General features: G+C 35.2%; 2 protein-coding genes across 2 annotated transcripts in view; one reads left to right on the top strand and one right to left on the bottom strand.

Moving 5' to 3' along the window:
• Nucleotides 1-16640, top strand: part of LOC134840576 (nuclear RNA export factor 1-like) — a 175957-nt gene that overhangs the window by 9697 nt on the left and 149620 nt on the right. The window lies entirely within an intron of this gene.
• On the bottom strand, nt 1107-11890 carry LOC134840577 (uncharacterized). The gene is made up of 5 exons (XM_063856488.1): nt 11755-11890; nt 11254-11519; nt 10877-11030; nt 2126-2311; nt 1107-1544 (listed from the first exon to the last, which is right to left on the bottom strand). The coding sequence occupies exons 1-5, from the start codon at nt 11822-11824 to the stop codon at nt 1213-1215; spliced, it is 1008 nt and encodes a 335-aa protein (XP_063712558.1). The 5' UTR covers nt 11825-11890; the 3' UTR covers nt 1107-1212.

Here is a 16640-nt window from a genome sequence, read left to right on the forward strand (position 1 = left end):
GTTGCTTCCATCTTCATACTATTCTTTCGCGGACGATACAGCTCTGATGAACAAATGGGAAAATGACACTCTAAACGCTGAACTGCAAGACGTAAAAAACTGGTTAACTGAAAACAAGCTATCATTTAGCTCTGATAAAACTGAACTGGTTAATTTCAAAAAATCCAGAAAAAGAAAAACATAAATGTCAAATTGAGCGAGACTACATTGAAAACGATTATATTCAAACTTTAAATACTAAGGAATGTATTTAGATCGCAAATTGAACTTTGTTCAGCACATAGAAATACTCAAGAAAAAATTAAGCCGTGTCTCCGGAATTTTGAACCAATCAAGGAAACAACTAGTGAGAGCATACAAAAGTTGCGTCCAACCAATTATTTATTACTGTGTTTTGCTTTATGGAACAGCTCGAAGACTGAATGAGTTAGAAAAAACACGTCGCAGGTTAGTTCGGGTAATGTTTCGTAAGAAAAAATTTCAGTAAAAAAAACTATTATTCAACATAATTTATATTCAATATAGAACTTACATCGATAAGAAGTTTTGTGGATTTCAAGCAAAATATTACGTGGGGATAAAATAGGAAATGCAATAACACCTTTTCTGAAAAAAGAAGATCTGGATAAGCTCGCTATTGGTCGGACTTGTTCACAAAAGTTAAGCTCGAGGCAAAACGCATTGACATTTGATCAATCTTTAAGTTTGTGGGTTGGGACTATTCTTAAACAATTATATTTCATTTTAAAAACTATCCGGATTTTATCAAAAATCTCTCTAAGGGCTAGTTTGGACCATTTTCATCATAACTTTCTTGACAATTATATTCTGGGTTGTTCGGATTTTTTTCTGACAAATTTTGTGGATTTAAACAAGGATTATTAGGCTAATTATAGTGTTGTTTTCTCGAGTCATGGGTCATTCTTTTTAGGATAAAACCTCCCAAATTACAAAAAAGAACTAATGTTTCAATTATAAAAATTGCGATTTACTTTAAACTGTTCTGCTTTCTGAGGCATCGCTCGGCAGCTTTCGTTTGAAATTTTAGGATGCCCTCTCAAACGTATATCAATCATAAATCAATGAACTTAATTTTGTGTATATAATTGATTTGAAAACAATTTATTATGATTAATATTAATATGAAACATGGTACACGATAGTAAAACATTAGCATCTGAGATAGATTATCTGATACATAAGTCAGAGTGATTATTCGACGTCTTGGTCTGCTGATCCGGAACCACCGGGGTCAGAATAATACACAATATCTGTAGTCTTCCTTCTGACATTCTGATTATAAGTGAAATTCATAAACACTCCTGTTTTTCTATATTGGAGATACTGTTTGAAAAACAATCTGTTCAGCTCTGATAGATTTAGTTGCTCAAAGTCAGAGATTGGCACCCATTTGCATTCGTGCACTTCGTACTCAGATATCTTGATAGTTTGGTTATCAGTGTCTTCAGCTGAGAGAAGGCAGCAAAAGTACATGTCTGAACACCCATATCTGAACTGGTGCATATGACGAAATGCTAATAATCCTATAATACATAAAAGACAAATAACATTATCTAACATTATTCACAAAATTTACTTATTGAAAACAATTACTCTGTCGGGAGCCAGAAACTTAAACGGGGATAAAAACTTGATTCCATTAGAAATTACTTTCTAGCTATTCATGTTAAATTAATTGTAATAACTGCTCAACTACCGGTTTTAATGTAAAAATACTCAAGCTCGTTAAATTTTTGAATGTTATTGTTCATTACGCCTCTTTTTTCAATGTTCGAAAAACAATAAAATTCGCTGCAATTTGATTGATTTCATGCAAACGGCGGCCTTTGATAATATTTCGAACTTCAAATTTGGCGAGACATTCATGATACACAAAGCCGAAGCTGCACTTCGCAAATACAAGCAAAAATGACATAAAGGGAGCTTTATTGTTCCGATTTAAATATCGAAAAAACAAAAGGAGCAAACAAGCTTTGAAAAAAAAATTAGCCAACTATGGGAATTGACGAAAACAGCTGTTGCGCAAAATTTTGTAAGCTAGATTGCAAAAAATGGCCAATTCGTATTACATAACTTGTGCTTGTGTAATAATACGAAGGCGTACCTTTGAACGTGGCTTTAATATTGGTCTCCTCTGACACTTCTCTCTCCACAGCTGTGCCTAGATCCTCCCCAGGGTCCACGTGACCCCCTGGAAGTTTCCACAGCTGACTATAGGCATGCTTCAGATCCCCCACGTACTTCTCTCTGATACAAAGAACTTCATCCTTTTCATTCACTACGATTCCACCTGAACACATCACACTTCTGAATGAATAACTAAGACCATTTCTTCATGAGAAAAGTATATTCTGTTATACGGCCAAAAACTTATGTTTTTGCTTATTTGTATATTTGATCATGTTGCTCGAATCTGATTGGTTAAAATTATTATCAGCGAAAAAAAACTCATTGGTTTTTAAATGAAAACAGAAGCTCACTTAACATTTTGGGCCGTGTAATAGAAAAAAAGCCAAAAATAAAGGAGCCCAACAAGAGCTGTTTAGCCTATTGCAAAACCGCTATTATGCCCCTGGTTATGAATTACATGCCACTTTTTTGGTTATTTTCTGGTCTGGTTAAGGTTCCTTCACTTTCAAGCATCGAGCACGAAACATGCTGTACCTCGGAACAACAACCTTTAGATTGAGTTGGAACGGAGGCACTTTACTGGTGGTCGCCGTAAATGAATCTGGAGAATGACAAGGAGACGGGTCTGATCTAGACAGTGAACTTAATAACGATCAAATTAAACAAAATGAACGCAATTTATTGGGTAATTCAACGAATATGGGGGGGCGTTCAACAGTGCCGAAAAAGGCTGAAAATGGGAGCGTTCAACAGTGCCGAAGTACAGGAGGTGGCGTGTCACGGAGCCGAATACCCGGATAGCCGAAAAATAAATTTGTTCCCGGATAGCCGAAAAATAAATTCGTTCCCGGATAGCCGAAAAATAAGTTCGTTCCCGGATAGCTGAAATTTTGGGTCTACTTAGCAATTACCTCCCTTCTGCCCCCTTCCCCATTTCTTAATTGGGGAGGGGGGGGGAGAGATTCGTTACTAGGTACCATAGGGGCGAAAGAGATTCTACAAACTTACTTAAAAACCTCGTTTTTATTGTTTTCATTACCCTTTCTCTACCCTTTGTTTCGGTACCCTTTCTCTACCCATCCCCCCCCCCCCCACACACACTTAGTCCGATCATTCTTCCTTCCCATTCCCTTCCCCATTACTTCCTCTGACTACCCACATTTACCCCCACCATGCCCCCCCCCCCCCGTTTTTGGGATTTTTTGAAAAAATGTTGACCAAAAAATTCCGTTTTTCAGCGCGTGCTCCCCTTTAAAATTAGCATATACTGAAAAATTTTAGGGTTTCTCGGCCGAAAATGGATATCATAAAACATACCAAAGAGGGACCCTTTGGTTGTTGAGGGGTCAAATCCCTGTAGTAGTCGGACTTTTGCTATTAATTAATTCAATGAGAGCAAAAGTATTAACCAATCAAATCTCTTAAAAATGTTCGGAATTTTGTTAGCTATAACAGGCTGCACATTTTGTCCAATCAGAATGCGTCTCAATTTAGTGAACAGTTTTCTGATTTAATTCAAATAAAACCGGAGGTATTTAGTTTTTTCGGCTATCCGGGAATGCGGCTCCGTGGGTACGCACCGTACAGGAGTGCGGTCTGTATTTAGAAAACCGCTTATTCAGACATTGTATTAAACAATCAGTATCGAGACAAGGGAGAAATGAAATTCATGTCTTCCTTGTCTCGATTCTGATTGGTTAATACATTGTCTGAAAAGGCGGGAAATTTTCTGAATATTTTAAACGCATTTTCTAAAGAGCGGGAAACTACTGACGCTAATTAACAAAGAAAATAACTACTATTTTGGCGCCAAAATGTCTGCAACTGCAAATTAAACAATTATTTTGGCGCCAGTTTCAAATTTTCTCGCTCAAAATCTTAAAGTGTCACTTAAGATTGTAAACGATTGCAGTTTAATTTTTGGGGTCTAGGACAAGCCGACGGGAATTCAAGCCGAAGGGACTTAGGGCCAAAATTTAAACTTTGCAAGCACCTCAAATCACTATTTTTTATCTGTAAAGTGTTGTTTTTCAAAAATTTCGGCAATTTTAGTCCATAACAAGCGTTATTCGTGACAATGAATCACTTAGGATTGGCATCCGTTAATAATATCAGCCGGTTTTTGAAGTTCATAAATTATGAAAGAAAATTGCCTTCAACCGTGTTTTATTTTTCAACTTTCTTGAACATAATTTGGAGGCTTAAATTTTATTAAAAACGCCAATAACTACGCCAAACTTAAATAGATTTTAGCATAGCTTAGCAAATAATCTGAAATTTTTTTTTTAATTTTGAATGACTTTATTTTTAATTCAAAATGAAAAGAAATTAGCAAAAAAACGGGCCTACACATTGTGTCTATATTCAAGGGCCTAATTGGTTGAGAGAAAAAAAAACATACTCAACAGAAAGTTAGAAATCAATGAACGCAAATATACGGAAAAAACTTCCGAATTAAAAAAAATGCCCTTAAAGCTTTAAAATGAAAAAAAATGGATCAATAGGTAATTTTTTTTAATCCGCTGCGAAATCTGAAACTTAAATTCCACTTTCAAAACCAGAAGTCGATCACGTTTTTCGTAAGTTTTTCACTTTTTCTGTTCGATAATGTTAACAAAGGAAATAAACTGAAATAAAAAAGAAATCAAAACTCAAACCGCTAAAAAAAAAATTTGAACAAAAAATCATCAGCACAAATAAGAGTCTGAACTGCGTTCATCGACTATTAATTATCTCAAGTAGTTGTATAATCAAACCGAGTTTTTGCATGGGTGAAATTAATTCAAGATCTTTTTATTCGTCTCTAAGCAGAATGCATACCGATTCGAAACAGAGCGATACGTCACAAACAGCATGGTAATCTAGCAGACGAAAGAGGATGAAAAAATCCACCAAAGTAAACAAAATCTAAACAAAACTGCCTTTGTACGTGTTTCAAAAAATGAATTATTTTCAATAAGGGATATTTTGAAACACACTTGCCAGCATTTCAATAGAATTTAGGAAAAATATATCTAGCGGTAATTCAGCTGAAAAAACTTAGGCTAACGCCTGTCGAGCAGAAAATTCTTTGCAGCGCCCTGCCCTGAAGAACACATCCATACAGAGGCGAAGCTGTGCATCGCACCACTTGTAATACAAAAAAGAATGACCGCGATTAAAATCAAGGAAACGAAAAAACATAGCCAATCGAAGATTGGAAAAGAGTAATGAACGCAATTACACATTTAAAAAAACACTGACTTTGTTGAAAAAATCTCAACTTTCAAATTTCAGAGAAAAAAATAGATGCCCTTGAAGCTCTTTGAATTTCTAGAACGATTTATGATTGGCGCTTTTTTGATAACACTTACCCACATTAAGAAAAATAGATTAACAGATTATTCAAAACTTGAAATCGTTCAAGTTTTTTTGCGCCATTTCTAAATTCGTATTTGGAGAATCCTATTTACGAAACTTTCAGTAGATGAATTTCAATTGAATTCAAAAAGTGCATATATACCTAAGTGCATCAATATTTTAAGACTTTTTCCTGAAAAAAGCAGCAAGACCTACATAAGAGTCTTCATTAGGTTCATTACTCTTAATCAAAACCTGAAAAAAAAACGTTCAAAAACCGTTTTTGTCATAAACGATTAATAAATCGCAAAAAATCCCAAAATTTCAAAAACAAAATTACCTGCACCCTTAAAAGCTTTAAAAGAAGCTTTCAGAATGCTAGAGAGAAGCCTGTTAGAGAAGCCTGTTGGAGAAGATAAACTTTCGAAAAAATCCTTTCAGCGGGAACTAAGCCGGCAAAAATAAGCTGACGTACAAAAACCTAAAATAGCCAAAAATTTTAAAATAGCAAAAACGACAAGTCCCGAAAGCAATCAAACTCCCGAGTTTTACCATCAAGCAAGGGACTTACAGCAAATTAGACACGGAGGCGAAGCTTCGCTTCGCAAGCACTAGCGAGACCACGACAAAAAGCAGCTCTATAAATTGCACTAAGAAAAATTAGAAATAAGCCTCGAATTAAGAGAAACTCAGCTAAGTCTGAGATTCGAAACTGCGACCTAGAGATTAGCAAACTCACAAAATAACCACTCAGCCACCGACGCTTTATAGGAACTTAACACTAGCCACAAATAAAGCACAAAAAATAGTTTCTAAAAAGGCGCCTGCAGGATTCAAACCACAAGCCTTTGGCGTGTCAACCAGATGCGCCGCATGGTTGATTGAGTTTGAATGTAAATTACAGGAAGCATATGAGGGAGTCGAGGCTCCAGGAGATGAGTCCTGCGAATAAAGTGAATTACGGGAAAAAAGTCTGGCACCCGATTTCAATACCCTTGCTTATAGCAATTGTAATTTAAATGAGTTATCACCCTCTGATGACGCAAATCGAGTACAGTAAAAAAAAACCAAGCAAATAATTAATTTAAGCTTTTAACAACCTGTTGTGTCGAATAAACCTATGATATCAGATTTGGCAGGATAGTTATCAAGAAAAGTCCAAAAAAAACGGTCATCAAATCAGAAAAATGACATCCGAGAATCATGGCTTTTTCAAAAAAAAATTGAGCGTAGCCGCGTATGCAGAAGAAAATCGCCCAACTTTTATTTTCGATTGAATCCAGACCCAGTTTTGGTAGGGTATTTCTCGAAACATGTCAAAAAGTTTCAAATCACGGTCAAAAAATTTGACTTTTCTGAGGGCCATAATTTTTTGTGTCAACAAATTTGAGCGTAGCCGAGTATGCAAAGGAGCTTCCCACAACCCGTTCTTTGGATTGAATGCAAAATCTAATATATGAGAAACTATTTTTTGGTGAAATTTATTATATTTAGAAAAACAACGCTCAAATTGACTTTTCCGAGGACGATAACTTTTCGTTTAAAAAATTGTGAGTGGGCGCTCATATAGGGGAGTTTCTCACTACCCTTTATTTCCATTGAACCCACAATTTCAGGTTTGGGAGGTTAGCTTTCAATAAAAGCTAAACAACGATTCAAATAACGGTTAAAAGATCAACAAATTGACAATTCCGAGGCCCAACATTTTACGCGTAGCCACTTATGGAGAAATTCCCAGCACAGACTTTTATGAAGGCTGTAGACAAAAGAGTAAAGCAAAAAGACATCAGGGGAGCATGCAGGCACACAAAACTGTAGGCGGTCTTTATATGGAAAGCCATTTTTCTTGGTAGAAGGGTTTTCAGAAAATTTGTAGAAGGGTTTTCAGAAAAAAAAATGAACTTTTTGTAAAAGTGATTAAATTCTCAAAAAAATAGCATTAAAAACCCAATACCACACACTTTCATAACACCTGTCTTTATCAAACAGGAATTCCAGGCAAACAAGCCAAGCAAAACAATTGATATTCAAATTAGCAACTGAACAAAATTTACGCAGCGGAAACAAGGCCAATTGAGCCGTAAAAAAACCGATTTGGTGAAAAACTTCAAAAAGTTTCAAGTCCTCCCTCAAACTACCCTGCAGTAACTAATACTCACCCAGTAATTAAATTTGAATTTTCAAGAAATTGAGCATGTCAGCTGTGATTCAACAAATTATTTTGTTAAACTAGTTAACCCGAAAAAAACAAGTCTACATTCCAATATAATATCGCTTGCTAGACGCAAGCTTTAAGAATATGATCGGAACCTTATAAGCTACTTGCAGCAAGCAGTTATCCTTGTAGTATTTTGTCGTATGCATTAGGGACTCAGCTGCTACAGAATTCATTTATCTCTGTTTGACAATTCTCACAGGTCTTCCAGTCATAATATCAAGATTTTCCAGTTATGATAGGAGTCCAGTAAGATATTTCAAACAATTCGTTTAATAATCGGTAAAACACTTTTTCGCTACTCTGGTCGATTTACAGCTAAGGCGAGTGCACAGTGCGCCAGAAAGAACTTGGAACTCATATCTGGTTCATAATTTAATATTTCATAAAGGCTAAAGAAACAGATATAGCTGAAGATACCTGTTAGAAATTTGTTATGAATATAATGCAAGATGAAATACGATAAAAACTATTCAACACTTTGGAAAGTGCCTACCTCATAACGCTATAGTTACGGAAAAGATAGCACAAAGATAGCAGAAATTCGAAATGTAAAATGGAAGCTCGAGCGACCTGTCAGAATAGCAGTAGGGTTTTAACCAAAGCGCAGTTAATTTTTAAGGTGCCAGTATTTTTCATAGAATGCAAAATTCAAAAAATAGCCAATTAATAGTTGGAAAGAGTAACGAACGCAAGTAAACAGAAAAAAAAAACAATATCTTGTTGAAAAAACTTCAACTTTCGAATTTCAACGAAAAAAAATAGATTACCTTTAAGCTCTTTGGACTTCTAGAACAATTCATGATTGGCGCTGTTTTGATAACATAAACTCAACTTGAGAATTCCGGATCAATAGGTAAATTTTTTATTCCGCTGTAAATCTAAAAATTAAATTCCCTTTTCGAAACTAGAAAATCTTCACGTTTTTTGCGCACGTTTTTTTTTCGTATTTGGAGAGTGCTATTTAGTTAACTGTCTTTTTAAAAACAAAACATGAGTTTAATGGAGTGTAACTGCTGAATCCATAAGTTAGAAAACCATACTTTATAAAAAAGAACAACATTGCTGCAGTAGTAGTCAAATAGTTGGCGCCTGAGAACAGTGTCGATACAAAACCACATTGTTTTTTAAGTCTCGTTTTTGCAAAATTTAAGTGAATGCCAGAAGAAACATTAAAATCAACAAAAACCCAAATACTTGCATACAGATTCAACACTTATATTATAGTAGTTTAATTCAAAATTACGATAGCCAGCACTGGATTTAACGTTCATTTGAACTAATTTGTTCGCTAATGACCAATTATCAAAATTTTCTAGATCTGATTTTAAATTTTCGAGTGTACAACCTATGGTTGTTAAGATTATTTCATCAGCAAAGAGGAGTACCTCTGCCGAGCTGCATGACAAAAGAATATCGACATAACGGTCCAACGATTGACCTTTGTGGAACACCACTGGCAATTTCCTTCCAATCAGCACTAATTCCATTAAATTCTACCCGCCGTAGGCGGTTACCAAGGTAAGTTTTTCAACCAATTCAAGTAATTAATGTGAAACCCATACTTCTTGAACTTCTTTATCAAAATATCCTGGTCGATAGTAACGAAAGATTCCTTTAAATCCAAGAAGAAGCTGTAACTTTCATCAGATGATGATGTTAATCTTAATCGTTCCGTTGGCTCTGCCAAAGCATCAATTGCACTGTGTTAATTGTGGAAGCGATATTTTTTTGAGTGAAAAAGCGAGAATTTTTTAATATAGGAACACAAGCGTTGTTCATTGTTTGTTAATATATTTCATTCCAAACTATAAATGATATAGGTCAAATATTCATTTCATATGCTTTTGAATCCTCTTTATGAAGAGAAGAGACTTTCGCTTTACAAATTTTTTTTTTCGAAAAGACGTCCTTGAAAAAAGAAAGGTTGATGATGAAACCCAGATACGGGGCAATAATTGTTGAAGTCTTAACAATTAACTTACTTATGTTGACGTTATCTACCGAATATTTATTATCCAAACTGTTAATTATATTCAACACTTCTGTAGAATTTGTTTTATTGAGATTTATTATTTTAATGAGATGTAGTAAAGTTCTCAATATTTGGTCCGGCAACATTGCGAAAACCTATGGTTAACGTTTTTCAAACAATTGTGAAAAAAATTCAACTTTTTCGCGATATCTATATCAGATTCGAGATATGACTGAAAAGCTGGTATTTCAGTTGTTTTAATGATTCTGCCGCTGTTGTCATTTAAATTTTGTAAATTTGTCTTCATTCTCCGATGATGTTTTTTCCAGTAATACTGTCTTCTAGATTGCTTTTCTTCAAACTTTTCTCTTAAACTCCAGAATTTGGTCAAAAAAATAACACTTAGCATGAGTGCATCCAATTGTCCGCAGTGAGGTTTGATTGATCCAATATTCTAATGAAAATAGTTATTTTAGCTGTTTTCAAAGAAACTGAGCACAAATCGAGCGCCGTTAATTTCGCACTGCTTCCAGTTAATTGATTATGAGGATCAACTTCCTCGACTGGCGATAAATTGAGCTTTCGTTTTTCGCACAATGTAATTTAATCGTGTAGGGTTTGCAATTCAATAATTGGATTTCCAAAAGGGGTCTCCTGCGTACTACGCTCAGAGAAGACAAATGCAGGCTGTATTTTTAAAGGCGACTTTTTTCTAACCAAGTCTTCAAGTTCACCCACTGAAGTTACTGACTAGCCTCCTGTTCCGGTAGTAACGTCTCTTTCGAGTAAAATTTAAGAGACCTTATTGACTGGCACGATTAACCATACCTGTGAGCCAACTGCGTCGCCGCCAGAAGATTTCACGATCTGCATGATAAACAAATTTAACTATTATCGTGGCATGGTGTCGTGGTCCTAGTGGGTGGCAAGCTGCAACATTGCCCGGATTGATGTTTATTCATAGACACTGGGATAGAAGGATTAGAATACTCGTCAGTGGTTCTCCATTCAATACTACGCTGTTGAAGATCCGTCCGACATAACTTTCAATCGTTTCCAATAGTATCTTCCAGATCAACGTCAGAGTCAAAGCTCGACACTTGCATTCCGATTCTCTGAAACTATTTAATAAGCTTATCACAACAGTGGCTAAATCTGATTCTCGTTACTAATTAAATTTGACTTTCTTGACTCACCAACTCCGATGAAGTGGTGTGCGTATATGGGGTGGGAGTCCACTCTGTCTTTGTTGAGCCACTTGCTCATCATCACGTGCTCCTTCTGTGCATGGTGCATCTCAAAGCCAGCATCCACCGCACTCTGCAATGTCCATGCAAACGCCACTGGGATCTAAACAGTTTAAATCAAGGAGACCTTAACTGACAGATCAATTGCATGACTACAAAAAATTATGTTGCAAAATGACCTCCAACATAAATGAAACATTCCACAATCGAAGCTAGTCGTATGACAAAAACCATGTTTCGTGGCCGAGCGAAAGACATGCATAAACTATTTTATCTTCAGATCTGATGTCACTTTTTAATACTCGTTTAAAAAGTTTTCAACTGACTTTTAACCAGGCACCTTGTAGGCTGTGCTTCTCAGACTCTTCAAGACACTTTTTCAGTCCCTCCTTCACGCTCTCAGTGTCTCTGTCACGTGACATGTCCTCGAACTCCTTCGACTCCTGCTTGGACAGGTCAATCTCCAGACTCTTGTGGTAGTTCACACTTCCCCTGATAGGCAAGTGGTCGAAGCTAAGGTCCATTTTGGGGGAAGCGGGAGGGAATGTTGTACGTGTTGTGCTGCACAAACGTATTAGTTGCGGGAATATTTCTAAAACGTCAGCCATTAACAAACCCCAAAATTAAAAAAAATTGAGCATTGCTTAAATTAGAGTCTCTGAAAAATTAAAGAAAATGTTTTACATAGACCTATTTATATTTTGAAAATCCGATCTATATTTTTCAATACTTATCAATATATAGTTTTAAAAAAACATCAATTTAATGCTTTTCATGGCCAGTTTTACAGTTAGTAAAAAATTACGCAAATGCCAGAGCAGACTTACTCTGTTCTCTTTGAGAATGGAGTAAAACTGTTCTTGTAACACGGACTTTCAAGTTTAAAAAGATTCGCATGTTTCACATCAAAAGCATCTTGTCTTGTAATCCTGCGTCTGTTTTCAAATAGAAATCCATTTTGTCTGAAACAGATGATTCTATTATCGATTGCCAATCGCCTTTTTAATCACCAGCTCAACGGATTCGTTCAACAAAAACTATCATCATTCGATTCTTGCGGAGAGCTGAAATGTCAAAGCATAGCTTTAAACTAATTAATTGAAATAAAAACACGTTTGCTCAACTTAGATTTTAAAAAGACTTTTTTAAAATCTCTGTAGAAGCTATTTCAATTTGGCTGAGCTGTCTTAGGTCGATGAGTCTATGCACCACAAAAATAATGTCTTAAACGGTGCAATATTGTTCTCGAGTTTTGTCACCTTCCTAAAGTTCTTAACATTTATCGTTATTTCGATAATTCCTCTCAAATTGAAAATTTTCTGTTTGGACAACTTAACAAACATCAGATACCAACAAAACTTTCTATAGAAAATCTATTTCAGGTTAGAAATGTTTTACCTTGAAAATTTACAAAGATAACCTTTATTAAATGAGTAATGACTAGACTTCAGTATAGGTTGTGTGTGTGTGTCAGGAACATGGGGATTTTCCCTGCTAGCCTTCGTAAATATTTACTCATTAGTTCAAAATCAGAACTGTAATTGCTAGCAAAAATAGAAGACTATGATAGGCCTTAAATAACGGGTTAAAAGATTTTATATTCCAAACAACAAGACTAAAACTAACATCAGAAAAATTACAAAATTATTAAAGGTTAGAACTCGAGTAAATGATAACCCGCACTGACAAAAATGGATTTCGATCAATTTTAGTATGAAAAAAATGCAGATTAGATTCAAATCGATTTAAGTTGTAAAAAAGTAAGTTGATCAAAAAAACCAGATCTATTTGGATCGATTATAAATCGATTTATTTTCAACGCTAAAAAAATCGATTCCAATCGATTTTAAATCCGTTTGAATGGATCTTAAATCTGACCTAAAATGAAATCGATCGAAATTGATTTTAAATCGATTTAAATCGATTTTTTTCACTTTTTTTTCTTCAAATTTTCGAAAGGCAGAAAAAAAATGAAAAGTTTTGTAACGCGTCGTTACATATGCCAAAATTGACTAAAATGCTTGTAAAACAAAATCAACCGTCCCCCATGCCCCCCATCAATTCTTAAAATAAAAAAGCTAACGTTACTCGGGTAAAACCAAGTTTTTATGCTGTAATTTAATCTATTTTCAGCTTTTAAGCCACCAAATAAGCTATAATTTTTTAAGGTAAAGTTAAGGTAATGTTAGGGTAAATTTTTACTTAAATTTTTTTTACCTTAACTCATTTAGGTTCAATTTACCTTTACATTTTTTTGAGTGTGCGAGAAAGGACCTCATAGTCTTGTAGACTTGTTTTTCATCTGTTTTGCTGTATTTTGTTTTGAGTAAGGAATATTTGATGCAAAAATAACAAAAACTTCAACTAATTTCATTTATTGTTTGCATCAAACACTTGATTTGACCAAATAAAAGTAATAATAACTAAACAAAGGTGTTAAATAACCTTTTAAATCCTTGAATTGAAATGTTAAGCTTAATTGAGGTTGATTTGCTAGAATTAGCCAAATTAATTCCAATGCCAGGTCGAAATAATTCATTCACAATTTGATGCAGACTTTTAAATAAGCCGAAAAACCAAAATAAAAGATTCGGCTTATTGTTCGATTCGGCCAAAATAAAAGATCCGGAAAAAGTTTTGTGAAGTTAAAGTTTTATCGCATATGATGCAACGTTTTATCGGGGGCAATTTTATGGTGTAATTAGGGTTTTACAAGGTTGTTTAAGAAGACCAAATATGTTTGTCATGGCCTAATCAATAGGCATGTCAATAGGGCATGTCAATAGGCCTTATCAATAGGCATCGGGGGGACGAGGAAAAAGAGCCGGGTGATGACACAACGATGTTATACTTTTCTTAGTACGTTTTCTTTTCCCCTGCCAGTTTTTCGCCTAATGTTTATCTCTGTAGCTGAATTACTTCAATTATCCAAAAGCTTATAAATTATAGCCTTTTGGATGATCGAAGCAAATTAGTAAAATAAATAAAACTAACTTATACGATATTAACAAACTTATAATTATTAATGTTTTTAATAATTTGTTTCAGTTTTTAATCTTTTTTTAGTTTTATTCTGCGTCACTTTTCAAAATATTGATTTAACGGAGTTGGAAAGAATAAAATTGAAGGACTGCAGTCATCATCTTCGAACAAGCTTCTAATCAAATGTGAAAGACTTTCCTATTGAAAAAAAAAGATGTAATGATTCCCTAAAAGTAATATATGCTTGCGAGTTGAAAGACTTCGATCGACGTCGTGTTTTGTCTTCATTTCAGCCCGTGATAGATATCACGCTGGCTTAATTTGACTTAATTATGCAATGGTATGCGAGATTTGCTGATCAGTGTTAACGCTAAATAGCATGCGTTGTCTAAGCATAATAAATCTTTTTATATTGTGGTCAGTTGTGCAAAGAACTAAAAGCAGAACCAGTTATTCACACAAAAAATTTGAAATGACGTGTTTTTCTGTTTCGGCGGTATCTAATGCTTAAAAATATGTAAATAAAGCACTCAGTGTGTTGAATTACGTAACCACGTAGCGACAGTTATAGTTCCCCGCTGGCCATGCAATTCACGCTGGCCTACTGTGATATAAAATCAAGGTTAATGCATCGAGATACGATACTTTCTTACTGTATAAGTTAACAAGCAAGATGTCGGAGCCTAACAGATTTTGTTAACTGTGAGCACTAGTTGAAATAGCGGAGAATTAGCATCAGGTTATGGGCATCTTATTTTTGTTCGGCTTATGTGTGTTATTCTATTTTGCTGCAAGAAATTGGACAGTTCTGACATCCATCGTTCAATGGTAGCAATATCTAAAAACTGAAAAAACTTTGCGTTGAATAAAAAAACTTAACGATGGGTGAAGCCCGTGATGCATTTCACGCTGGCTTACTGAGATATAAAATCAGCAAAGTTAATGAATTGAGATACGAGACATTTTGATTAATGTATAATTCAACCAGCAAGATGTTGGAGCGTAACAGATTGTTTCAATTGTGAGCACTAGAACAAATAGCGGAGAGTTAGCACCAGGTTATGGGCATCTTTTAATTGTTTTGCGTATGTAGGTTATTCTATTTTTTTGCAAAAAAAAATGACAGATCTGACATCCTTCGTTCAATGGTAGCAATATCAAAAAAAAATAAGTTAATTCAAGTGGAATTCAGTTAAAACTTAGCAATAGAAAAAAGCCCTTGATGCATTTCACGTCGGCTCAATTCGAGTTTAAACTAGCAAGGTTTCTGAACATGGTACCAGAATTTTTGACCAGTCTATATAATAACTAGCAAGAGTGGTCTTGGCGTAACATAGAAATCTAATTGTGAGCATTAGTTCAGGGAAGTGAGAAATTACATCAAGTTGTTGAAAGAAAAAATGGCTTAGCTCGTGTTTTTGAGTTTGCATGGAAAAATGAACAGATCCGACATCACTAGTTGAATGGAAGCAAAAGCAAAGAAAACGTAACCCATCTCTCATCGCTTAAAGTTATATTAACAATTACCTATAGTTAAAGGCCTATGATACATTTCACGCTGGCATATTCTGTTTACTTTTGTTCCCATGTTTTTTTCACTGAAACTTTTCGAATCTCTGAGTGTCCGGCTTTTATTCAGGGTAGAATTTAGGGTTGGTAATCTACCCCTCAAGACATTTTGTTTTTTAGGTTATTTTCTATTGTTTTCAAAAAAATGTGTTTAAAAAACTTGCCAAATTCTCAATCCTATAAGCGTGCTGTCAGGGTACACTCTTGGTTAAAAAACTGGATTCCAAGTTTTATTGACCAATTGTTTTTGGTTTCCGAGATAACGCGTCTTTGATTGATTTTTCACAGCTTATAGTAAATCTCTCGAATTTTGGAAGACACATTTTAGTCTACGTCGTAAAAATTAAACTTTTTAAGTCGTGATGCGTATCACGCTGGTTACATTGAATTTGAAGTTTGCAGTTTGATTTAATTTAGAATGTCTCAAACGCGATCAGGCCGAGAGGTGCGAGACTCTCGCAGCCAGCAAAAAATTGCCTTGTTCTATGAAAATTGTTGTTAGTTGAACGTTTCAAGGTTTTGCATTTTTGTTGGTTTCTGCTTTTAATTGGTCCTTTTAAGGATGGAACAGTACTGACTGTCAAACAAGGCCAGCAGTATTATCAGGCTAAAGTGGAGGCGCAATTGGCGCAAAAGACTATATCCACCGCTGTTTGTTAGATCTGTCGAGTGCTTGCCATGATCATCAACAAAATGAAGAACTGGGCATCAAATATCCTCCATGTAATGCGAAAAGTGTTTCCACTAATCCCCCCACTCAATGCAGTTCGCCTGCAATGACAACTCTTATGCAGCCAAATGTCATCAGCGTAGATTCACATAGTGATGAGCCCCAGATGGTATGTTCAAACAGTATCTAATTAACTGTCAAATAAAATATTTTAGCTTGTATTTCTTTTTTGGTGTTGTTTTTCGTAGTATGAGCAACAAGCCCTGAATGAAATTATTCATTCAATTGTACGTGAAGCAGAAATAGCAAACAGATATGGAGGATTTGCCTCTGGGTAATTTAGAGAGGTTGCCTCAAGTTCAAAAGCGCGGACTTTTTCACCGCAACGACGTGAAATCCACGCCGCCTAGCAAAATAATGAGATGCACTACCACACCCAATGTGTACGATTCACCCGCAGCCTCTTCTAGTGAAGGAACTATGATTGCTGTA

Source organism: Symsagittifera roscoffensis, chromosome 2 (genome assembly GCF_963678635.1).
Source record: "Symsagittifera roscoffensis chromosome 2, txSymRosc1.1, whole genome shotgun sequence".
Lineage (NCBI taxonomy): Eukaryota > Metazoa > Xenacoelomorpha > Acoela > Convolutidae > Symsagittifera > Symsagittifera roscoffensis.